The 25,657-nt window shown below is 41.4% G+C and overlaps 1 protein-coding gene across 1 annotated transcript in view; it reads left to right on the plus strand.

Moving 5' to 3' along the window:
• Positions 1 to 2,563: 2,563 nt before the first annotated feature.
• TBC1D9 (TBC1 domain family member 9) overlaps positions 2,564 to 25,657 on the plus strand; it is a 129,354-nt gene continuing 106,260 nt past the window's right edge. The window contains exon 1 of the mRNA XM_043485786.1: positions 2,564 to 2,704. Coding sequence (XP_043341721.1) covers positions 2,575 to 2,704 — 130 coding nt within the window. The 5' untranslated portion in view covers positions 2,564 to 2,574. The remainder of the gene's footprint in view (positions 2,705 to 25,657) is intronic.

The raw sequence follows: 25,657 nt of genomic DNA on the forward strand, positions 1-25,657 counted from the left end.
ATTTTGATATGTTTTGTTCACTTGTTATCCCTAGTGCCTAGAGTTGAGAAGACACTCAATAATTACACTTTGAATGAATCAGTGAATGAACACAAGAATTATATAAGTAAATAACACTTTAGTATCAATAGATAAAAAGTGCTAAACTAAGATCACACTGTAGGTCTAGGGTAGAGATGTCAAGCTACAACTTTGAGCGGTATGATAAGGACACTCTGAAAGATGGTATGAAGCACTGGGACTTCCCTGGTGGGCCAGTGGCTAAGACTCCATGCTCCCAATGCAGGGAGCCTGGGTTCAAGCCCTGGTTGTTGAACTAGATCCCACATGAAACAGCTAATAGAATGAAGGCACTTGTTGGTGGTTTTTAGTCGCTAAGTCCTGTCTGACTTTTTTGTGACCCCATGGATTGTAGCCTGCCAGGCCTCCCCATCTGTGGGATTTTCTAGGCACGAATACTGGTGTGGGTTACCATTTCCTACTCCACGGGATCTTCCTGACCCAGGGATCGAACCCGTGTGTCCTGCATTGGCAGGCAGATTCTTTACCACTGAGCCGCCAGGGAAGCCCATGAAAGCACTTAGTGGAGTTTTAAAATTGCTAATTTTAAACAAAAGAATATCTATGGAAGCACTTCAAAATATTGATATTACATAAATATAAGATTAATACAATTTTACACATGTATGATTTGCAATCTGATTGGTTCTTTAAAAATTTGGAATCAACTTTTATGACTGAGGTCACAATACCTTGACCAAAGGTGCCAAATGGCATTTTTGAGTCTGTGTTAAAGGTGTGACATTCCCACAAATGTCTAGCAGTCTAAATGCTTCCTAAAGAGGCAGAAGGTCAGTCAATGTGATAACCTAAAGGGAGACTTCTGCTTCTTGAGAGCCCACTGAGTAGGAAGTCAACAGGTGCAGAGGCAGTCTCATTAAAATGTCTGGGATGTGCCATTTGGCCATTTGCAGGAATTCAGCCGTCCAAGTGAGAGCTGCGTAGGTAAAAAATGTGAAGTCCACACAAGATAGCCTCATTTGAATGCTTTGCTCATTGGGAAAAGGAGAAGTCCCTAGTACTGTCCAACTTCCACAACAAAACAGAGCTTACTAAATTCCCATCACCCGTCAAGAGGAGACTCTTTGCTGAGCTATCTACAGATTTTCTAGGTGTAAAACAGAAGTGAAAAAAAGGTCATCAGATAGGTAGGTGGATCGGCTATGATCACTACAAAGAGAGTTGAAATGCCCAGGGAAAGCAAAATTGTCTAGAGATAACGATGGCCTGGTTTGTGTGTCTCTAATTACAATGATTCTTTTAAAAAATTTAAATCCATTCATTAAATGTGGATAAATCCTTTAATCCTGCCATATCCGGTCCTCGAAGCGCCAAACGCTTCATATAAGGACAGCTGTGGGGTGAATCAGTTGCTCTAAGCTTTGGGGCTGCTTCCAACTTCGCTATTTGCTCAAGCCCTACAGGTCAAGGAAAGAAGTGATGTAATGCACTTAGCTGGGCCATTTTAATTACAATGGAATGGAGTGGGGGCGGAGCTACAGGCGGTGACAAGTTTGGCGCATGACTTGCCTAGGGATGCAGGAAACAAAAACACCAGCAACCATTGGCTGCGTCCACTTCCGACCTCTGTCTCCAGCTCCAAGTCTGGAAGCTTGAGACACATTTCTCGGGAAGAGGGGTGGCGCCAGCTTACAGATCGTCAACCATAAACACACACACACACACGGCGCGCGCGCACACACGCCCCACGGAGGCTGGCAGCGTCCTCGCTGCTGGGATGGGCGTGGGGCCGAGTGCTCGCCACCCGGTCCCCAGAAGGTTCGCCCGAAGCCAGCTGCAGCGGCCTGGTTCGGCTCGCCGGGCCCGCGGAGGACTCGCGTCCGCGGAAGCTGGTGTCGCCGGGGCTCGCTCCTAGCGAGCCGCGCTGTCGTCATTCATTCGCAGTGTCCGGAGCGCCCTTCCAGCCGGGAGCTGGGCTTCGCCGAGGGTGCGAGCCGCCCCCAGGCGGAGTGTTCTCGCGCCGTGCCCTGGAGGGCTCTGAGCGGCTGGAGACGCAGGCGGCCGGGACCCTGGGTGGGCGCTGCGGGAGCAGCCGCACCCCAGCCCAGCTCCGCCCGACCCGCGGGGCAGGATCAGCGCGAGTCGCCCGCAGCCCAGCCAGCTGCCGAGCCGGATCCCGCGGCTGAGCCACACCACTTCCTCCTCCTCCCGCTCTCCTTCCCCCTCCTCTCGCTCCTCCCGCTGCCGTGGGCCCCGACCCGGCGGCGGAGCCAAGGGGCCCGGGAGTCTGCGGCCGCGGGCTCGCGGGGGGCGGCGGCGCCGCGGAGAGGATGCTGCTCGCGGCGCCCGAGTCCTCGCCGCCCTCCCCGGCCGCCCGCGGGGGCTTCGCTGTGGCCCGGGCCCCGCCGGCCGCCCCCTGGTGAAGTCGCTCTCCGCCGCCGCACCTAGCTGGCGGGCAGGCGGGCGGGCGCGCGTGTGCCCGGGGCTGCGCGCCGGTGCGTGCCGGACCCGACCCGCCGCCCCATTGTAAGGGAGCCCGCGGCGCCAGGGAACATGTGGGTGAACCCCGAAGAGGTGCTGCTGGCCAACGCGCTGTGGATCACCGAGAGAGCCAACCCTTACTTCATCCTGCAGCGGAGGAAGGGGCACTCGGGCGATGGAGGCGGCGGCGGCGGACTGGCGGGTAAGGACCTGCGGCCGGTCCCTGCGGGTGGGGGGCCGGGAGCGCTGCGGCGCCGCCCGCGGTCCTGGGCTGCGGGCACCCGAGACGCCGCCCTGTCCCTAGGGGCTGGGCCGCCCGCCCCGCTTTGCTGCGTGGAAAACATCAGGAGTCGTCATATTCAGACTGAATGAGGTGCTGTTTTTTGCTAACCCTGTCGGGCGACGGGGCCCTTCGTGTACCGGGCGCCCGGTCAGTGGGTGATGTTGATGAGAATGGAGATGAGAGAGTCTGGGGTGAGGGGAGCATCAGTGCTTAGGAACTGAATGCTGTACTTCCCGAATGGGCAGGAGAGGTGAAGGGCAGTTAATTTTTGCTTCATTCTCTTTATTGGTAATGGCAGGATCAGGTATAAAATGCTCTTTTGTTTTCAGGGAAGCAATCAGTAAAGAGCTGGTGTGGTCATTTCCTATGTTAGTTATGACTGAAGAGAAAAGGAAAAAGGGAGGAAAAAGGAATATTGTTGTTGCACCTAATTAGGCATAACAAAGCAAGTTATCTGGTTGTAAAGTAATTAGAAATGTAACTGCATTTTAACTGTTTTAACTCAATCACTTCCCCAAACCCCCTCACGAGGTATTTTATATTGTGACTAGTACTAAAACCATGCCACCTCATTCCAGTTTGTAAAACCAGACCCCTACCACCCTATCCCAAGACATCAGAAAGGTCTTCCTTTACTATCTTGGGTGGCGGGAGATGACAGATAATCCTGAACTCACACTGTACTAGAGAAATGGGACCCTGCCCTCTCTCTGTTGGTTTGAATGAACAGAATAGGGATATTTTTTACAGTGAAAAAGTTAGCAGAAAAAACAGGAGAGTATTGCAGAAAAGAGATGAACCTTGATCTCTTCAGAATTCAGAATACATCCCCCACTTGGAGCTTGTAAATTGTTGCTTTCCAAAATGCCTTACTATAAACTAAAAATTCTTGACATAGTATGTATTTAGTTGTGATTCCGCTGTACGAACTGGTTTTCTCAAGATTGAAATTCAAGGGTCACACTGGACCGTAGCTACTGGTTTGAAAGACCTTGCTAATGCATCAGGTCACCTCTAGGTAATCTGATTTTTCTGCACTTTTTCTGCCATAAAAGAAGGGAATCTGCAGAGCTCCAGATTGTGTTCCAGAAATTCTGACTAGTGTCCTAGAATCAGAATTTTCCAGTTCATTTTGTAGAAGTTGTTTAACTATATGTATTAATATGAAACTTGCATATTTAATATTGGTATCAGCCCAGATTGGCCTTTAAGTCTAAAGCAGCAATGTAGAGTAGATAGTTTATTGTATTAACATTTCCAGCCTGGAGATAACTCTTCTCACACCATGAGCTACTGAGTATTTGTTTTCTAGAGTCATTTGCAATAGGTTATAAAAAATAAGGTGCAAAGCCTTCCTTTTCTTTAAGAGTTTGTTTTTGATGTGGACCATTTGAAAAGTCTTTATTTGATTTGTTGCAGTATTGTTTTTGTTTTGTGTTTTGGTGTTTTGGCCTGAAGGCTTGTGGGGTCTTAGCTCCCCTATCAAGGATTGGAAGGCAAAGTCCCAATCATTGGGCCACCAGGAAAGTCCCTAAATCTTTCTCCAGTTAACGTTTTTATTGTGTTCCCACTAACTCCCACTAACTCAATCCACTCTCATCATTGATGACTTATTACAGATAGATAAACTTGTCTTCTTAATTGAAAAATTATACCTGTTAACAGTTATTGCTAGAATAATTGAAATAATTGAAATCAGTAAAAATGTTCCTGTCAATAAAGGTTATTTTCAACCAACATAGGAAAAATGTTTCCCCAGATAAATTGGTGCCATATCAAATGAAGCAAGGACATTTTAGAAATCCTTGTATAATGCATAGTATTCCATTTCTAATGTGGGCTCACGCATGCATTTATTAACTCACCGTATCATTTAAAACATTGGTTAGTCACTTCTGAAGTACCAGTGTCATGAAGCTCACAGCCTATTGGGAGAAGACAGATGCTGAGAAAATTATCCTATAAATTAATATAAAATCACCACTGTCTTAGCGGAAAACAATCTAACCTAGTTCAAATGAAGAGAGTTCAGTGAAAAGGCATCTTAGATGGAGGCAGGGTTACCAGAACCAGTGAAAGGCACAGAGAAGGTGGCAGGAATGATATTGCTGGAGGCCAAGTGAACCCAAGCCAGGCAGGAACAGTTTGGGCCTCCAGAGAAACTGCCACCCCTAAGAACAGAGACCCCAGCAAAAAGGGGGTGTGGAGGACATGTCCAGCTTCTCTCTTCTCCCTGCCTCCAAGTTTCTGCCATTGCCTCTCCTGTGGGACCCAAGAGAAACTGGCTGGATGGGCTGTCCTGGTGATCTAGTATCGAGGACTCAGCCTCCCAGGAATGGATCTGGGAGATAGGTGCAAACTGAGAATGATGAGCGCTGAAGTCCAAGGAGAGGAATACCATGTAGGTTACCCCTTTCCTGGTGGGAGTGGGAGGAAGGAGAGGTTCCTGTAGAAATGACACTGGGGCTGAGACCTGAAGAAAGAAAATCAGCCTGTGAGGAGAGGAAGGAAGAGCAAGTGTTGGGTATCAGTTATCGGAGATGTTCCGGAAGATCTCAGGACCCTTATGTAATGTGCGTTATCTGGACCAGTGCTGATCAAATGCATGATGGATGAGTAGGGAACCTGAACTAGTCAGAAGTGCTCAGTGGTCCAGGGTGCTTGGTAAGATGTTGGCACTCAAGCTATAAAAAATAATGGGCCACAGTGAGGATACTCCCCTTCCCCCTTAAGAGTATTCTCTTTTTGATTCCAAACAATATACATAGGTATTGACATAATGAGATTTTTTTTTTAGATTGTAGATACATTTGATTTATTAATGCCCTTTAACTGAAATTTCTGGAGAAGGAAGTGGCAACCCACTCCAGTATTCTTGCCTGGAGAATCCCAAGGACAGAGTAGCCTGGTGGGCTGCCATCTTTAGGGTCGCACAGAGTGAAGCGACTTAGCAGCAGCAACTGGAATTTCATACACATATATGCACAAAATAGAAATGCAGAGTGCAGTGACTTATCACAAGTAACACCTTGTAACCACCACCGGTATAAAAAATGGAACACTGCAATGCCTCAGAATTCCCCTATGTGGCCTTCTCCCAATCACTGCTCATCATCAACCGAAGGTAAAAAAACAAACGAACAAAAACCTATCTTGATGTTTTTTTGGTAAACACTTCTTCCTTTTTCTTTATAGTTTTTGTGACAAAGAGCCTATCTGTAAATACAATGTTTTGGTTTTGCTTGTCTTTTTTGATCAAGGAATGAATGGCCTCATGGATTATGTATTGACATGTGTCTAGATTCTTTGTGACTGGAATTCATTTCCCCACGCTGTGTGGAAAACTGTTAGCCAAATTTATCAACTGTTCTGTTGAAGGACCTTGGATGGTTATTTAGGGTCTGTGGGTAAGGTGGCTGTTGTCATTCTGCTGCACAACAGGCCAGTTAACCAAGAGATGAGGTGTTGAGGCAAGGAAAACAACTTTATTCAGAAACATGGCTGACAGACAAGATGGCAGACTAATGTCTCAAGATAAGCATCTTGTTGGGGTCTGGAATCCAGTTCTTTTCTAGGACAGAGAAGGGAAGGAAGTAAAGACTATTATCTTGCAAGTATCTTCTGGAATGGCCAACCTCAGGGAGGGGATGTGTTAATCTCTTTAGGCAGAGCCACAGGGCTTCCTGAAGCAGGTCATTATGTATGATTATAATAACAAAAGCAATGAAAAGCAAAGGTTATAGTCAAAGAGACAGATCCATCATGGAGTCCTAAATGGCTCTTCCTTGGAGCAATTCTTGTTTGTGTTTTTTGGTGCCTGTGGACATGCATCCAGGGGAGGAATTTTTAGCTTGTAGATTATGTGCCTCATCAACTTTAATGGATGATACCAAACTGTTTTCCAAAGTAGTTGTACCAACATACTCCCACCCACAGCAAATGGGAATTTTCCCTTGCTCCTTATCCTTGCCAACACTGTCAGTCTTTGTAAGTTTAGCCTCTGTGGTGATTTTGCAGCAATGTCACATTGTGGAGTTAATTTGCTTTTTCCTTACTGATGAGATTGAGCACCTTCTCATTTTGTGATATGAGTGTTCAGGTCTCTTGACCACTTTGCATTTGGGTTGTTTGGGTTTTTTTCTTACTGATTTGTAGGTATTTTAAAATATATTCTGAACATGAGCTCACTGTTGGCTGTGCTTGTGGCACAGTCTTCGTTCAGTTGCTTGCCCATTCATCCTTGAGGATGAAAAGATGTTCCTAATTTTAAAAAACCAAGTCCTTAATAGTCTTTTTTTTCTTTATGGTTAGTGTTTTATTGTGTCCTGTTCAGTAAGTCTTTTCTTACTCTGAGGTTATAAACATAGACTTCTACATTATCTTCTAGAAACTTTTCAGGTGTTTTTTGTTTTTTCTTTTCTGGCTGTAACCATGTTCATGGGGAACTTCCCCAACCAGGACTCAAACCTGCAGCGCTTGCTGTGGAAGCGCAAAGCGCAGAGTTTTAATGAGTGGGCAACTACGGAAGTCCAAAGCTTTTCTGTTTTAACCCCCATTTTTTATTTACCCCCAACTTTATTCACTGGGAATGAACTTTTGCATACTGTGTGAGATAGGGTTAAAGTTTTAATTTAAGGAGTATTATGGACATCCAGTTGGCCCAGCATGATTTACTGTCCATTCTGTTCTCAGTCTCTTCTTACTAGATTGCCCCTGTGGGGCTACTGTGTTTGTAAATCAAGTGCTCCAATATGTGTTTGGGCTCTCTAGTCCATTTTTTCTGTTTGTAGGAATATTTTTGCACCAATAGCACACTGCAGTTTTATAACAGGAGTTTATATTCATTAGACCAAGTCCTCTTATCTTGTTCTTTAAGAGTTTCTTGGGTATTCTCTTTTACATTTACAGAACATTTTGGAATCAGCTACTAAGTTCCACCAAAACAGAACAACAGCCACAACAAAAACACTGTTGTGATCTTGACTGAGATTGCATTGTTTATAAATAAATGGGCAAAATTAATATCTTCATAATATTGAATCTCCTGGTCCATGAACATGGTATTTTCCTCCCATTTATTTAGATCTTTCAAAATTTCTTTCAAAGACATTTCATAGTTTTCTCTAAAGGTCTTTCACACCTTGTATTAGATTTGTTACTAGATATTTTTTACTCTGCTCTATATTGTTTCTTTTTAAATTTTTTTCTAAGTTCTTTGCTAACCTATAGAAATATATATATCTATCTATCTATATATATATATATATATTTAATTGACTTTGTATCCAGAACCTAGCTAATTTATGAAATTAATTCTAGTTATTTATATATATATATATATATATATGTATGTAAGTATGTAGGAAATGGCAACCGGCTTCAGTGTTCTTGCTTGGACAATCCCATGGACAGAAGAGCCTGGTGGGCCAAGAGCCATGGGTTTGCCAAGAGTTGATACAACTGAGCGACTAAGCATGAATGCATATATATGTATGCATATATATGCTAAATACATGCATATATATTCAGATTATTTTCCCTTATCGATTATTGCAAGATATTGAGTGTAGTTCCCTGTGTTATACAGTAGGTCCTTGTTGACTATTTATTTTAGATTTAGTAGTATGTATATGTTAATCCCAAACTGCCCCCTGCCTTTCACTTTAGTAACCATAAGTTTGTTTTTGCTGTGAGTCTGTTTCTGCTTGTAGATAAGTTCATTTGTGTCATTTTTTGGGATTTTGCATATAAGTGATATCATGTGATATTTTTCTTTTTCTGTCTTCACATAGTATGATAACCCATACATACATCCATGTTGCTGCAATTGGAATTATTTCATTCTTTTTTTTGGTTTAGTAATAGTCCATTGTATATATATGTCACATCTTGTTTATTCATTCATCTGTCAGAGGACATTCAGGCTGCTTCCATGTTTTGGCTATTGTAAATAGTGCTGCAGTGAACACTGGGGTGCATGTTATCTTTTCAAATTATAGTTTTCTTTGGATATATGCCCAAGAGTGGTTTTGCTGGATCATATGGTAACTCTTTATTTATTTAAGGAATCTCTGTACTGTTTTTCATAATGCTACATCAGTTTTTCTTTTTTTTTTTTTCCTTTATTTTTATTAGTTGGAGGCTAATTACTTCACAACATTGCAGTGGGTTTTGTCATACATTGACATGAATCAGCCATGGAGTTACATGTATTCCCCATCCCGATCCCCGCTCCCACCTCCCTCCAGTTTTTCTTTTCATTCAAAGGGAGTTCTTATCCTTAGTTTGCCAAAAGTTTTTAGTTATATGTGGATGCTGAATTGTTTCAAATGCTTTTCTATATATATTAAGGTAATCATTTGATTTTTCTTTTTTATTCTGTTAGTGTGTTGACTTTTTTACTGATTTTCAGATGTTAAGTCAAACTTGCATATATAAAATAATCCAACATGGCTATGATGTTATTTTTTATATGTTCATTAATATCACTTGCTAATCTTTTATTTAGAATTTTTGCATCCTAATAAGTTAGTAGAATAGTCCTATAATTTTTCTTTTTCTTAACATCCTTGTCAAATTTTGGTAGCAAGTTATACTGACCTTAAAAGTAAGTTGTGGAGTTCTGGAAGAATTTTCGTGATAGTAGTATTATTTCACCTTGACATATTTGGCAAAAATTACAGGTGAAGTTGTCTGGCCTTGAAGTGTCCTTTTTGGGTTTGTTGAATGGTATTATAGCATTCAGATGTTTAAAATGTTTTCTTTTACTGTCAATTTTATAAGTTTATTTCTTATAATTTTTCATCCTAGATCTTCAACTATATTGGCATAAGTTTGTTAAAGATATTCTCATGTTTTTAATGTCTGTAGGATGTACAGTAATAGCCTCCTTTTTTATTCTTGACATTGGTTATTTATGCCTTCGTTCTTAATCAGTCTTTCTGGTTATTGGTGCCTTCTTTCTTAATCTTTCTGGGAATTTATCAATTTTGTCTTTTTGTAAAGAATCAACTTCTAGACCTGTTGATCTTTTTTGTTTACATTTATTTTCTACTTCATTAATATCTGTCATTTATTATTCTTTCTGTTTCCTTTGGGTATATATTATTATTTTCTAGTTTTTGAAAATGATATTAGTTAATTGATATTCAGTCTTGTTTTCTAATATATACATTTTAGATAATTTTCCTTCTAAGCATGGCTTCACCTGCATTGACTTCAGTGCTTTGAAACTTAGTAAGATTTGTTTTATTCCCTGCTGATGGTCAGTTTTTGTAAATGTTACGTGTTGTGCTTGAGAAGAATAATGTGTTGTGCTTGAGAAGAATAATGTGTCCTGCAGTTGCTGGATAATTGCTCTCTTTATTCTGTTGGCCAGCTTTGCTGCTTGTGCTTGGGCTTCCCTGGTGGCTCAGCTGGTAAAGAATCCGCTTGCAGTGTGGGAGACTTGGGCTCGACCTGGTTGGGAAGATGGCTGGTATATATGGACCGTATAGTCCATGGGATCTCAAAGTCAGACACGACTGAGCTGCTGTGTTCAGTTCTTCTACTGTAATCATGGTTTTACCATTTGTCCTTGTGGTATACTTCCAATTTTTGCTTTTTGTGTCTTAAGACTTTTTCTTTAGGACTGTATACATTTATAATTGTATATTTCTAGTGGATTGAACATTTTATCATTAGGGAGTGTTTGTCTATATCTCCAGAATTGCTTTTTGCTTTATTATTATAGTTAACGAGAGATTGATTTGGCTTATGTTTGTATAGTTATCTTTTTCATATTTTTACTTTCAGCCTTTCCATAGCCATTTATTTTAGATGTCCTTTATAAGTAGTAGATGTTTATTTCTTTTTCTTAATCCAGTTTGAAAATCTTCACCTTAATTGGATTATTTAGTCAAAGTATTAATACATGTGACTTGGGTTTTAATTATCTTATTTCAGTTCAGTCACTCAGTCGTGTCCAACTCTTTGCGACCCCATGAACTGCAGCACACCAGGCCTCCCTGTCCATCACCAACTCCCGGAGTTTACTCAAACTCATGTCCATTGAGTCAGTGATGCCATCCAACCATCTCATGCTCTGTCATCCCCTTCTCCTCCTGCCCCCAATCCCTCCCAGCATCAGGGTCTTTTCCAGTGAGTCAGCTCTTCACATCAGGTGGCCCAAGTATTGGAGTTTCAGCTTCAGCATCAGTCCTTCCAATGAACACCCAGGACTGATCTCCTTTAGGATGGACTGGTTGGATCCCCTTGCAGTCCAAGGGACTCTCAAGAGTCTTCTCCAACACCACAGTTCAAAAGCATCAATTCTTCGTCGCTCAGCTTTCTTTATAGTCCAACTCTCATCCATACATGACTACCGGAAAAACCATGGCTTTGACTAGATGGGCCTTTGTTGGCAAAGTAATGTCTCTGCTTTCTAATAAGCTGTCTAGGTTGGTCATAACTTTCCTTCCAAGGAGCAAGCGTCTTTTAATTTCATGGCTGCAGTCACCATCTGCAGTGATTAAATGCTTTCTATTTTTTCTGTCTGCTCAGTGTTCTTTTTTGCCTTCCTTCCTTGCCTTTTGGTAGAATATGGGTTTTTATTTTGTTCTTTTTAAAAATTATTTATTTATTTGACTCCATCTGTTGGCATGTGAACTCTTAGTTGGGGCATGTGTGATCTAGTTTCTTGACCAGGGATTGAACCCAGGTCCTCTGCATTGGGAGCGTGCGGTCTTAGCCTCTGGACCACCAGGGAAGTCCCATTTTGTTTTGTTTTATATATTTTTTTAATGCTTACATTTTGAAGCCTCTGTTAGAAGTTTTATATTCACTTCTCTATTCTTTTAGTGGTTACTCTGGAGATTATAATGCATTCTTGACTTAATATATATTGTTAACTGGTATTTTCACTTTATTAAACATTTTTTAAAATTGGCACTCTTAATCTTTTCCTGGATAATACAAGGACTTTGACGTCTTTAACTCCATTTAACCCCCCATTCCTCAATTTATATGCCATTGTTGTAATGTATTTTATTTTTTATATATTTTCAACACAAGAACATATTACTACTTTTTAAAGTCTGTATTCAGTTAGACTTCTGCATATGTTTACCATTTTTGTTGTTCTTTCCTCTTTTCTGTACTTTTTTTGGAATCATTTTTATGCTGCCTGAAAAACATGCTTTACTCTTCCCTTAGTGAGAGTCTACTGGTGACAGATTCTCTCAGTTTTTTTTATAGCTGAAAATGTATTCATTATGCTTTCATTCTTAAAGTACATTTCTGGTTTAAATGGTTGGCAGTTAATTCTTTAAAACTTGGTTAAGATACTGTTACCTTGTCTTCTGATTTGTCTTTTCTTTTTCTGGAAAAGTAAACTGTCACTCTGATGATTGCTTCTTTGTAAGAATATGTCTTTTTCTCCAGCTGCTTTTATAGTTTTCACTTTGACCATGGTTTTCTACAGTTTTGATAGGATCCAGCTATTTGTTGATTTTTAAAAAACACTGCATGAGGTGGTAGGACTTCTTTGATCCATCGTTATTAGCTTTGTAAACTTCATCCGCTGCCTCTTCAAATATTGCTTTCCCCCTGTTCTCTTACATGTATGTTAGACATCAATGTATCCTCTGTGTCTGTTACTTTCTGAATTTTACTTGGTTCATTTTGGTTATTTTCTTCTGCTCTATGTTCCAATTCACTGTCTGTTTAACTGTATTTAATCTGTTAAGCCTATCCACTCATTAAAGTTTCTGTGAGCTGCAGTATCTTGAGCCCATGTAGGTCTGTTCTGTTGCCTGTCATTTCTTCTAATTTTCATTCGTGCTGTTATGCCTGGTTACTTTTCATTATGTACTGGACATTGTACTCTTTGCAGAAGTAATCTGAAATAGAAGGTGGTGTAAGAGAGAATTTTTTTCTTCCAGTTGCAAACCAAAATAACTATTTTTAGGTGTTGCTGTATTTCAAAAGTGAACTCTAACCTGGAGAGTTTTGCCTACTTAAGATACGCATTTATGATTAGGTTGTAGAACTCCAAGGTCTCAACCCAAAGAGAGCATCATTACTTTCCCAACTTTTTGCTGGTTCTGATCGCTTTCTTTGTCTTCCCAGTCTCTAATTCTGCGTGAAAGTGAAAGCGTTAGTCTTTCAGTCTTGTCCAACTCTTTGCAATCCCACGGATTGTAGCCCATCAGGGTCCCCTGACCATGGAATTCTCCAGGCAAGAACACCGAAATGGGTAGCCATGCCCTTTCCCAGGGCATCTTCCTGACCCAGGAGTTGAACCTGAGTCTCTCGCATTGCAGATGGATTCTTTACCATCTGAGTCACCAGGGAAGCTACTAAATTCTGCTAAAAGCACATCCAGATTCTCAGCCACTCAGAAGCCCCTTTGGGAAGAAGCAAATAATAGTGCCTCCCCTCTCCCCCTGCCCCAACAAGTCAGGTTCTTGTCTCTGAGCTACTTTCCCAGGTGAAGTAATTTGTCTCTTTTTAATTCTTTGATATTTTTAAGTATATTTTTGTCCCATTTGTATAGCTGTCCTCAGTAGTGGGTTGTCATGCGAATTACCTTGCCTCCCAGTGTAAGGTGGTGCTACTATTATCTCCATTTTATAGAAAAGGAAAGTAAGGCATTAAAGAAACTGAGTGACTTGCCATGGGTCACACAGCTAATGAGTGGGGGCCTATTTATGTCTGGATCTTTCTTTATGAGACTAACTATAGTGATATAGATTGACTTTATTTTCCTCATTTGTCCCCCTTGAGAAGCTAGTAAAAGTGATTGACTGTACCTTCAGAAAAATGAAAACACTGAAAAATTTTACATGCAGTTTTAGGAGCTTATGGATCCCAGGTGAATTAGAATGTAGGTGCTTCAAGTTAGAGGACGTCACCAAGAGATTGAGACAGCTTCTCATTACCCCACACCAAACATGTGATAGTCTCAATTTCTCATTACCCAAAATTAAAAGCTGTTCTTTCAGAAATGTGTTGAGTACTGACTGTTTCCAAGGCTGAACTTTATAAAGGTACAAAAGAAAGAAAAGGCCAGTTTTCTTGCTGAGTCATTACTAACCTAGCGATCAAACTGGGATGAACAGATTCTGGAGAGCTAAGAACATAGGCATGGGGGTGATATGGGTGCAGACTGACTGTACCCCAGTGTTCTGATCTGAGATTAGCACTAGACTGGGAATTGGACTTTCTGCATCACATGGAGATCATTGCAACTAGGGAAACACATCATTTGATAAAGGGAGGCAATTAAGAAGCAGTAAACATAGAATCTGCCTGCAACCCAGGAGACCCAGGTTTGATCCTTGGGTCGGGAAGATCCCCTGGAGAAGGGAGTGGTAATTCACTCCAGTATTCTTGGAGTGAGAATTCCGTGGCCTGAGGAGGCTGGCAGACTACAGTCCATTGGGTCACCAAGAGTCTGACACAGCTGAGCGACCAACACTTTCACGTTCAAACATAGAAAAAGCTCCCCCTTTCCTGCCTAAAGGTAGGAAATAAATTTTCTTTTTGCTAGAAATAGACTCTTATCAGCCCAGAGCTAGCACCAGAGGACTCTGCAAATAAACCTTGTTGAACACTTATCCTCCTAGTTAAAGAGTATAAGGATTAGCTCGCCCTAGTGGAACTATACCCCTAGTTCAAATCCCTTTGTCTTGCCAATTCTTCACAAATGTTTCTTTGTCTAAAAACTGTAAGAGCTTCCTTCTCTGGCCACTTCTTTGGATCTTCATTCTCTTGTGTAGGTTCTCATGTACATGTACAAATTTAATACAGTTTGCATGGTTTTCCCCTCTTAGTATGTCAGCTTTAATTTTTAGGTCCAGCCAGGGTGGAGGAAAACTTCCTTCCTAGTCAAAGAACTCACAGTAGTGAAGGAGAGATAACAAAGCAAATGTTCTAGAAGCCCTCACTAGTTAACAGATGCCTATTTTTAAGGTAAAATACTCATCTTGCCAGTTTGTAAGTATTAGCAAAGTTGCTCCTTGTTGCACTTAGCAATTAACGTTTTTCCTTGTAGATTATTATATGTAAAAGGCACTAAAGTGTGTTCGTGCCTAATGGAGCCTGATGTGACTGTGTGTTGGGGTGGGCAGTGGTCTGTAGCTGTGCATGCAATGGCTCAGTCACTTAATAAGCAAGTGCTGCTTACAAGAAGCATGGTTAGACAAAAGCAGATGTTGCTTGCTTGTTCCATGAATTCCTCCCCTCTGCTTATCACTTCAAGAGAATTTTGTCCAAGAATGATTTAGTCAGCCTTTCCAATTTGTCTTGAGACTTTACCTTTTTCTACAAAGCAGCTCTAAGAATGAATATGTGTAATGTGTGTAGGATTTGAGATGGCTTTTGACATCTGGGTGGTTTGTAAATGGATCTCCAAAAGAAGGGAAGAGAAAATGTACTCCAAGCTTTCCTTTCAGAAATTTGAGAGAATGAGGCTGACTTCCTTTTTTAGGGATATTGCGGTTATTTTCTTCTTTGGCATCATCACACACAGAGGTGTGCATGTGTGTACGTGTGTGTTCCATTGTATCCGACTCTTTTGTGACCCCACGGACGGTAGCCGGCCAGGCGCCTCTGTCCATTGGATTCTCCAGGCAAGAATACTGGAGTGGGTTGCCATTTCCTCCTCCAGGGGATCTTCCCAACCCAGGGGTCCAGCGCACATCTCCTGCACTGGCAGGCAGATTCTTTACCACTGAGCCACCAGGAAAGCCTCATGTGCAGAGGGGACTCGTTTTATTATTTATTTTTTAAACTGGAGTATGTTTGATTTACAATGTTGCATTTCTGCTGTAGAGCAAATTGAATTAGTTTTTAGATTATTTTCCCATATAGGTCATTACAGAGTGTTGGGTAGAGTTCCCTGTGCTGTCCACAGGTCCTTTTTAGTTATCTATTTTATATATTATTGTTGTTGTTCATTTGCTAAGTCATGCTCGATTCTTTGTGACTCCGTGAACTGCAGCAACGCAGGCTTCCCTGTCTTTCCCTATTTCCCAAAATTTGCTTAATTCATGTCCATTGAGTTGGTGATGCCATCCAACCCCCTCTTCCTCTGTCGTCCCCTTCTTCTGCTTTCAGCCTTTCCCAGCATCGGGGTCTTTTCCAATGAGACAGCTCTTTGCATCAGGTGGCCAAAGTGGTGGAGCTTCAGCATCAGTCCTTTTAATGGATATTCAGGTTTTATTTTGTTTCGGATTGACTGGTTTGATCTCCTTGCTGTCCAAGGGACTTTCAAGAGTCTTCACACAGTTTCGAAAGCATCAGTTCTTAGGCACTCAGCCTTCTTGATCGTTCAACTCTCACATCCATACATGACTGCTAGAAAAACCATAGCTTTAACTATAAGGACCTTTGTTGGCAAAGAGATGTCTTTGCTTTTTAATATGCTGTCTAGGTTTGTCATAACTTTCCTTCCAAGGAGCAAGCCTCTTTTAATTTCACAGCTGTAGTTACCATCTGAAGTGATTTTGGAGTTCAAGAAAATAAAATTTGGAGTCCAGGAAAATAAAATCTGTCACTGCTTCCACTTTTTTCCCCATCTATTTGCCATGAAGTGATGGGACTGGTTGCCATGATCGCAGGTTTTTAAATGTTGAGTTTTAAGCCAGCTTTTTCACGCTCCTCTTTCATATCAAGAGGCTCTTTAGTTCCTCTTTGCTTTATGCCATTAGAGTGGTATCATTTGCATATCTGAGGTTATTGATAGTACTCCGGGCAATCTTGATTCCAGCTCATAATTCATCCAGTCTGCCATTTCGCATGATGTACTCTGCATAGACCTAAAACAAATAGGGTGGTGATATACAGCTTGCCGTACTCCTTTCCCAATTTGAAATCAGTCTGTTGTTTCATGTTCGGTTCTAACTGTTGTTTGTTGTCCTCCATACAGGTTTCTAAGGAGACAGGTAAGGTGGTCTGGTATTCCCCTCTCTTTAAGAATTTTCCATAGTTGGTTGTGATCTGTGCAAAGACTTTAGCGTAGTCAATGAAACAGAAGTAGATCTTTTTCTGGAATTCCCTTGCTTTTTCTATGATCCAACGGATGTTGGCAATTTGATCTCTGGTTTCTCTGTCTTTTCTAAATCCAGCTTGTATATCTGAAAGTCCTCAGTTCATGTACTGTTAAAGCCTAGCTTGAAGGATTTTGAGCATTACTTTGATAGCATGTGAGATGAGTGCAACTACGCGGCCATTTGAATATTCTTTGGTATTGCCTTTACTTTGGTTTGGAATGAAAACTGACTTTTTCCAGTCCTGTGGCCACTGCCGAGTTTTCCGAATTTGCTGACATATTGAGTGCAGCACTTTAGCAGCACCATCGTTTAGGATTTGAAACAGCTCAGCTGAAATTCCATCACCTCTGCTAGCTTTGTTCATACTAATGCTTTTGAAAGCCCACTTGGCTTCATGCTTAAGGTTGTCTGGCTCTAGGTGAGTGGCCACATTATTATGGTTATCCAGGTCATTAAAACCTTTTTTGTGTAGTTCTTGTATGTATTTTTGCCACCTCTTTTTAATCTATTCTGCTTCTATTAGGTCCTTGCTGTTTCTGTCCTTTATTGTGTTCATCTTTGCATGAAATATTCCCTTGGTATCGGCAATTTTCCTGAAGAGATCTCCAGTCTTTCCCATTCTATTGTTTTTCTCTATCTCTTTGCATTATTCACTTAAGAAGGCTTTCTTATCTCTCCTTGCTATTCTCTGGAACTCTGCAATCGGTTGGGTATATCTTTCCCTTTCTCTTTTGCCTTTCACGTCTCTTTTTTTCACAGCTATTTGTAAGACCTCCTCAGACAACTACTTTGCCTTCTTGCATGTCTTTTTCTTGGGGATGGTTTTGATCACTGCCTCCTGTACAATGATATGAACCTCTGTCCATAGTTCTTCAGGCATGTAGTATTTATATGTCAATCCTGATCTTTCCATTTATTCCTCCCCCTCCCTTCTCTACTCTCCCCCACCCTGTAACTATAGAATCATTTTATACATCTGTGACTCTGTCTCTGTTTTGTAAATAAGTGCATTTGTACCATTTTTATAGATTCTACATGTAAGTTTTATCCTATGATATTTGTACTTGTTTGTCTGACTTCACTCAGTGTGACCCTCTGTAGGTGAGGGCGCTGTGGCGTTGCAGCCTGATAGTTGAGAGGCATGTTTTATTCAGGGGGAATTTTTAGGACTTCAAACCTGGGAGGCGGTCTCTCTCAATCCAAAGAGAATAGCTTAGAGAGGCTAAGCAGAAAGCCAGATTATATAGAAGTTTTACAACAAGGGGCAGATGTCTGAATGTCAAAAAAGTATGACTAATTAAAGGAAAACCAGATATCTCAAGTTAAGGCATTTAGGGCTTTTCTTTGCATAGGAAGATGCAAGAGTTTGGTCTCACTGCAGTCTTTCCTTTGGTCTGCACCTCAGCTTTCTGGGGCCAGTTTCCTGTGTTCCCATCCTGAGTTCCCTCAGAGCTCACCTTAGGGAGTGGACTCAGTCTGATGACTGCTAAATGGTAGGTTTTTCCAGTAGTCATGTGTGGATGTGAGAGTTGGACCGTAAAGAGAGCTGAGTGCCGAAGAATTGATGCTTTTGAACTGTGGAGAAGACTCATGAGTCCCTTGGACTGCAAGGAGATCAAACCAGTCAATCTTAAAGGAAATCAGTCCTGACTATTCATTGGAAGGACTGATGCTGAAGCTGAAACTGCAATACTTTGGCCACCTGATGTGAAGAACTGACTCATTGGGAAAGACCCTGACTCTGGGAAAGATTGAAGGCAAGAGGAAAAGGGGACGAAGGGTCGGACATGACCGAGTGACTGGACTGAACTGAAATGGTATTTATTATTTCCTTCAGGAGCTCCCTCAGGGCTCAGCAGCTCACCATCTGTGGTTGTGGCAGGTGCATTGGCTGATGACTGTGACATCCTTGTTTGCTGCTAAGGCAGGAAATACTCCATTTCTCAGGATCCACATTTTGAAGAGATCAGGTTTTAGATAGTGGGATGCTTCTCAGGCTTGCACACAAAAATGTGTTTTGCAATTTTGTCCAAGTCAGGAGTTTGTAGTTTGGGGCTGGGCAGGCAGTAATGCTGCCGGCTGTGGTGGGTACCACTTCGTGGTCTGGGTCTGGGTCTCAGAGACTGAAGCCCAGGGGAGCTGCCTGGCACCCTGAGTACACGGAATGCCACAGGCAAATTGGGAATCCCCCAAGCTTGCTTTTCTCACCATTTCTGCTGTGTTCTCTGCTCCCTCCCTGGGCTCTAGTCTTTTTCAGCCCTTCCCTTCAGTAAGCACACATCCGGATTCAAAACTGGATTCACATCCCAGCCCCATCTGTTACCAAGTGATGTGATTCAGGAAGTGTCTCTTCCTTTCAGATTCCCGTATATAATATACTTAAACACCTTTCAGCATTGATGGTGATGATTCTGTGACATAAGTTACGGAGAATGCAGGAAACACAAGGCGCTCTTCATGGATAATGGCCCATCATTGTTCTCCGGGGCCACTGGCTCTGAGTAATTCACACTGATGTGTGAGCAACCCCTGTCCTGCAGTTAACAGAGAAATTGAGTAGGCCTGGCGTGCTGTAGTCCATGGAGTCGCAAAGAGTCGGACTCGACTGAGCGACTGAACAACAATAAAGCAAATGGCTATCTGTCCGATATTTAAGCAACTTAAAAACATTAAGTCAAAAAAAAATTAAGTCAATATTCAGGCTTTTGGGTGAAGGGAATTTTTGATCAGCAACTTTAAATCCTTCTACCTGCATGCCTTCCTCCTACCCTCCCTTCCTTCCTGGGGATGCACATTTTAAAAGCTCAGCCAGGAAACACAGACCTCTGTCTCCTGGCATCAGTGACTCTGACTGGCAAACTGGAACCACTAGGGAGAGGATAAGGGTTGGAGGCAGGGGAGTAGCCACCTTTTCTATTTATCTTTCTCTCTCTCTCTCTCTCTCTCTCTATATATATATATATACACACACACACACACATATATATTTAAATTTTTTTAATTTTAAAAATGTCTGTATATAAAGATATGTGGTTAATTAGTCATTCAGAGATTTGTAATTGAGAAATATCCTCAGTACGTAGTTGGTTTAACCAGAGAACCTATGAAGAAATCATTGACCCACTTTCCCTGTTGCTTGGTTTCTCTTTCCTGTCAGGCGAAGAGTTCAGAGGACAGGCCAGTCATTTTTCAAGTCATTCTGCAGTTGCCTCTGGCTTCTTGTTTGCTCCAAATGGCATTTCACAATGGGCTGTTGATTACTTACACTTGCTTTCAGGGAGCCAGTGTTCTCTGGCTGTGGGATCCAATCAAGAGATCCATTAAGGTCCTCCTGACTCTCCACAGGAGATCAGGATTGTAAACTGTCATTGGAGTGAATCAAATCTTCTCCTTACTTTCTGTTTGGGACCGAGGAGAGGTGAATAGCCATCCAGCCCCTCTGAGGTGAGGTCTGTAAAGTGCACGCATGCCCACCTTCCAGCTCCATTATTCTAGGCTTGCTGGGCAAGTATTTGCTAGAGGGAAGGTCAAGTAGGTGAATGACAGGGGAGTCTGGCATGCTGCAGTCCGTGAGGTCGCAAAGAGTCAGACACAATTTAACAACCGAGCAACAGCAAGATCAAGTAGAATATTAAGGATTTGATCTCTGTTTACACTCTAAACAGAAAATGTGGACTGTTTGTTTAATACCAGGAAACCCTATATTTCAGTAATAGAAATGGATTTTTAAAATCTTTGTATTAACCTAGGAACCAAGGCAGTCTCTAATAAAAGTAAGCAAATCTTCACATATTTATATTTGGACTCTGTAACTAATGCTTTTAAAGAAGAAATAATTTTATTACTTTTTTTTTAACACCATTGGTATTTTATACTATTTGTATATCTATTACTATCACTATAATGAATAATGTAAAGTACATTATTTCTTAAAGCGTCTTTTTTTTTCATTTTTTTTTTATTAGTTGGAGGCTAATTACTTTACAATAATGTAGTGGTTTTTGCCATACTTTGACATGAATCAGCCATGGATTTACATGTGTTCCCCATCCCCATCCCCCCTCCCGCCTCCCTCCCCATCCCATCCCTCTGGGTCATCCCAGTGCACCAGCCCTGAGCACTTGTCTCATGCATCCAACCTGGGCTGGTGGTCTGTTTCACCATTGATAGTATACTTGTTTCAATACTATTCTCTCAGAACATCCCACCCTCGCCTTCTCCCACAGAGTCCAAAAGTCTGTTCTGTACATCTGTGTCTCTTTTTCTATTTTGCATATAAGGTTATTGTTACCATCTTTTAAAATTCCATATATATGTGCTGGGGTCCAGCCTCGGCAGGATCCAGGGGATACCCTCAGGATGAGCGGCGTCGGCGAGAGAGAGAGAGAAGACACGTGAGACCAGCCTTGATAGATAGGGCCAAGTCTGCGAGGGGGAGAGAGAGAGAGAGAGAGAGAGAGAATGACCAGACAGGGGTGTTTGCAGGGTCTGGCAGAGTCTGGCAATGCTTTATTTTTTACCATGGCTTTTATACCCTAAATTAGTACATTTCTAAGGGGAAGATAGTTTAACATTACATCAGCTTGTTCTTCATGAAACCAGGGTGTTTTCTGCATACTTTATGAGGGTCTTGTACATTATCTTCTGGCCTTGGGGCCTACTGACATTTTATGACCTAGGTGAATGCAAAGCCGTAATCTATTCTTTAATGAACACAAAGGTCAGTCCTTTTGCAGAAGTTATCAGTTAAATTTATCTAAAAGGTTTACCACACAAAGACTCTGCAGCTCCAGTGAGGCAGCCCCTGTTTAGCATTCCTGGTTAAAATTAACAATTTTAAACTCTTATTTTTCTAAATCTTAGCTATAACCACTTTTAGAATAATATTTTTATGTTCTCTAATAGGGCTTCCTCACCCCCAAAGGGCTCTGTGCCTATTAGGGCCTTTATGTGATCAGGTTCTTTATGCTGTTTTATGATTAGGGTATTATAAGCAATCATGCATATTAGTACCAAGGGCATAAATGCCTTTGCCAAACAAACTAAAATACCAGCAAAGGAGTTTAAATTAAAACACTCCTTTCACCCTGGATAATCTCATGAAATACCACCACCCGGGAAACTTATTGATTAAAGTTCTAAATTGATTCTTGTTTGGAAAGAGATCGGGGAAGGCCTTCTGCCTGTGTCACAGAAATTAGGGAGTAGTCTACTGAAGCAAGCATCAGAAAGACAGATATCATCTTTAAGGTGAGCGCCGGGGGCAGCTTTTCGGAATCCCTGAAAACCTGATCCGCCTCGCCCGTCAGGCTTTCTCCCTCATGACCTTGTCATGGGCGGGATCTTGTGTGCTGGCTCCCGGCATATATGCATTAGTTTACTGTAATGTTCTTTATCTTTCTGGCTTACTTCACTCTGTATAATGGGCTCCAGTTTCATCCCTCTCATTAGAAACTGATTCAAATGAATTCTTTTTAATGGCTGAGTAATATTCCATTGTGTACATTATTTCTTAAAGCATCTTTTTAATAATATTCAAGTTTATGTGGTCTAAAAGCTAATTTTCAAAGTCATTGTTATTGTGGTCCTATTGTTCTATTAATGCTTGATTGTCTGTATTTTCTCTTCTTTTTACAATTAGCATAGAGTATAAAGGCAAAGGAGCTAACATTTGCTGAAATTCTCCTGTGGCTCAAGCATTCTGCCGAGACCCATTCACACGTCACTAATTTGATGTTCATAAAAACCCTGCAGGTTAGTTTATCTCCCCTCTATTACAGGTGAGGAAACTGCCTGGGGAAGTTAAGTATCTTACTTGAGGAGACCCTACTAGTAACAGACAGAGCCTGTATTTGTCCTTAGGTTTGACTGCATTTAGAAAGAAAAAAGGATGAAAAGGCAGATAAAAAGGAGAGAGGAAGATGAAATGTAATGCACACTTTGGATGCCTAAAGCTCAACATCTCCATTCACTGGTGCCGAATCCAGTCTCAGAGACAGTTTTGGGTGAAGTAGAAAAGGGTAGCTTTATTGCTTTGCCTGGCAGAGGAGGCCACAGTGGGGTAATACACTCAAAATCCCATGGACCAGCTTGGAGACGATAGTGAAAATTTCACAGTAATTGTTCAAACAGGGAGCTCTCAGCTCGAGGAGATTCTTCTAATGGGTTGGTGGTGAGGAAGTAAGAGCCAGCATCATCAACATTCAAGTCCATCTGGCCTGGGGTCTGCCTGCTTGTGGGCAGCACACCATTGTTAATCCCCCACTTCTCCCACCTGAACGGGGTTTCCGTGTCTTCAGAATAGCTCAAAGATATTGTTATGAGTTTAGATTGATTGGGAACCAGGACCTTGCGCCGTTGTTTCTCTTGACTGTTTCTCCCTGGCTTGGATCCCCTCCTTACTCTAATTAAGAACTGCTTGAATCTACCTATTGGAACTCAGGGAAGGTCATAGAGGCTAAATGAAGGCTGTTTCCCATAATCAAAGGAAGGGAGGGCACAGGAAGTCTTTGGGCCTAGGAACCTCACGGGATCCGGTATCACTTGGGAAAGCTAAAGGAAACCAAGGCAAAGTCAGTCTCAGTCTTAGAAAAGCAACCTTGAGCTTGGAAATGAAGGGAAGCGGCAATGCCAGGAGTTGTCACTGGATAGTGGTTGTCATGGTTACAGCTAACTGACTGTATGCCAGGAGGAAACCTGAAAACTCTCTCTGAATTTTCCTAAAATAGATCTTCAAACTTTCTCTATATCCACCCTCCCAGTGAAGCTGTCTTTGGGACCATGATATGGAGCCATTCCGATTTATACAATTGGGAGGGCATTGAACCTTTGGATGGAGGGCCAGGGAAGGAAATATGCCTGCGCGTGTGGATACTCCACAAAGAAAACCAGTCTCCACGCTTATTGTGTGGAAGGTCAACCTCGAAAGGATTATGGTTACCAAAGGAGGAAAAATATATATTTGACATACAATATTGGTTTTTATTAATGTAATTTGTGTCAAATGTCATAAAGATTTTTTGAATTTAATATCTGCTTTTTTCTTTGTGGATATAAAAATATTGAATTTTTCTAACAGGATTGTTTTAATAGTTTGGCTCCCAAAACTGTTTTTTTTTTTCATTTAAAAAATACTGTAAAAGAAAACAACATGAAATTATATACAAAATTTATGGAATTCATTAGGAAGGTGTATTTTTCTGAAACTGAGGTTCCACCACTTTCATTGGCCCCTTAAAGTGAATTGTGAGTCACAAAAAAAAAAAGAGCCTTAAGTCTTAGTTTTCTCAACTCTGAATTTCCTACCAAAGTGATTTTCAAGAATTTATTGCTGTTACTTGCAGCAGGATTTTAAATTTTTATTGGAATATAGTTGATTTACAATGCTGTGTTACTGCTTCTTTCTTACCCTTATCCTGATACCCAGATATATGACCCTCAGTTCCTCATTGTGGGGAAGGCCCTGGGGGTGTGTGTGTAGAGGCAGGACTGCCTTAGTCTGAGGACTGATGTTGCCCCAGCTGCTCGCTTCCTTGCAAATGCTTCCATCAGGAACCTCTCCCTAGGATGCTCTGTAATGTCAAGTACATAGCTCTGACAGCTAAATGCCCTTGTTCTCCCTCAATTCTCCTTCCCTATAGATGAATGGAGAGAAAAACTGGGTCCAAATACAGAACAGTGAATAGGCATTTCCCCTTTTCACTGAAAAATGTAGTTATCATTTATTTTAGAAAATGTAGAAGCAACCTAAGGGTCCAAATGAGTAGATGAATGGATAAAGAAGATGTGGCATAGATAGGCAATGGAATACTACTCTGCTGTAAAAAAGAATGAAATTTTGTCACTTGCAACAGCATGAATGGACTTAGGAGGTGTTATGCTAAGTGACATAAGTCAGACAGAGAGACACACACTGTGTGCTATCACTTAAATGCAGAATCTAAAAAATAAAACAAACTAGTGAATATAACAAAAAATAAACATACAGATAAAGAGAACGACCTGGTGGTTACCAGTGGGGAGAGGGAAATGGGCAGGGACAAGATGGTGGTAACGGATTAAGAGGTACAATATGTATCAAATATGTATGTATAAATATGTTACAAGGATATACTGTACAACACAGGAAATATATATATATAGTCAATGTTTTATAATAACTATAAATGAATTAATAACCTTTAAAATTGTGAATCATTATGTACACCTGAAGTTTATAATATTGTGTATCAGCTGCTCCTCAATAAAACCAAGAAAATAAAATACAGTTCAGCTATCAACCTAACCATTGTTCAGTTCACTTCACTTATTAAACAACCCTCATGGAAAAAAACAAAAAACAAAAAACAACCCTCATGATATTGACCCACAGACTAGGAACTGCAAACCCCTCTTCCTTCCTATTCTCTATTTTGCAAAAGAACCATCTCTTGTCTCTCAAATATGGCCCTGCTTGGGTGTAACCTGTGAGCTTTAGGAAGAGGGTGTCATATACCCTCTGACTTTCACCTGTTTATCTGTACCCATTGTCTCCTTCCCCTTCATTCTCTCCTTGATAAAAGTCAGTATTCCTCTCTTCTGACAGCCCCCATCTTCATGGCAAATTCCATAGAGTCCTTACAGAGGCACCATATGGTTTTGCATTTGAAAAGATTCATACTTTATGGACTGTTCTTTTCAGAGCCCCGCTAATCTTGTCCATATGATTCCAATTTGGGGGGTGTGTTCAACCAAGCAAGCACCCCATGACTTTTTCATAATTTAGATAGCTTGGGTTGTACCCTCAATAGAAGTATCTATAGTGAATTGTGATCTGTTGTCTCCTTTCTTTGTGCCAGTA

Source organism: Cervus canadensis, chromosome 1, assembly GCF_019320065.1.
Source record: "Cervus canadensis isolate Bull #8, Minnesota chromosome 1, ASM1932006v1, whole genome shotgun sequence".
In the NCBI taxonomy this organism is placed as follows: Eukaryota; Metazoa; Chordata; class Mammalia; order Artiodactyla; family Cervidae; genus Cervus; species Cervus canadensis.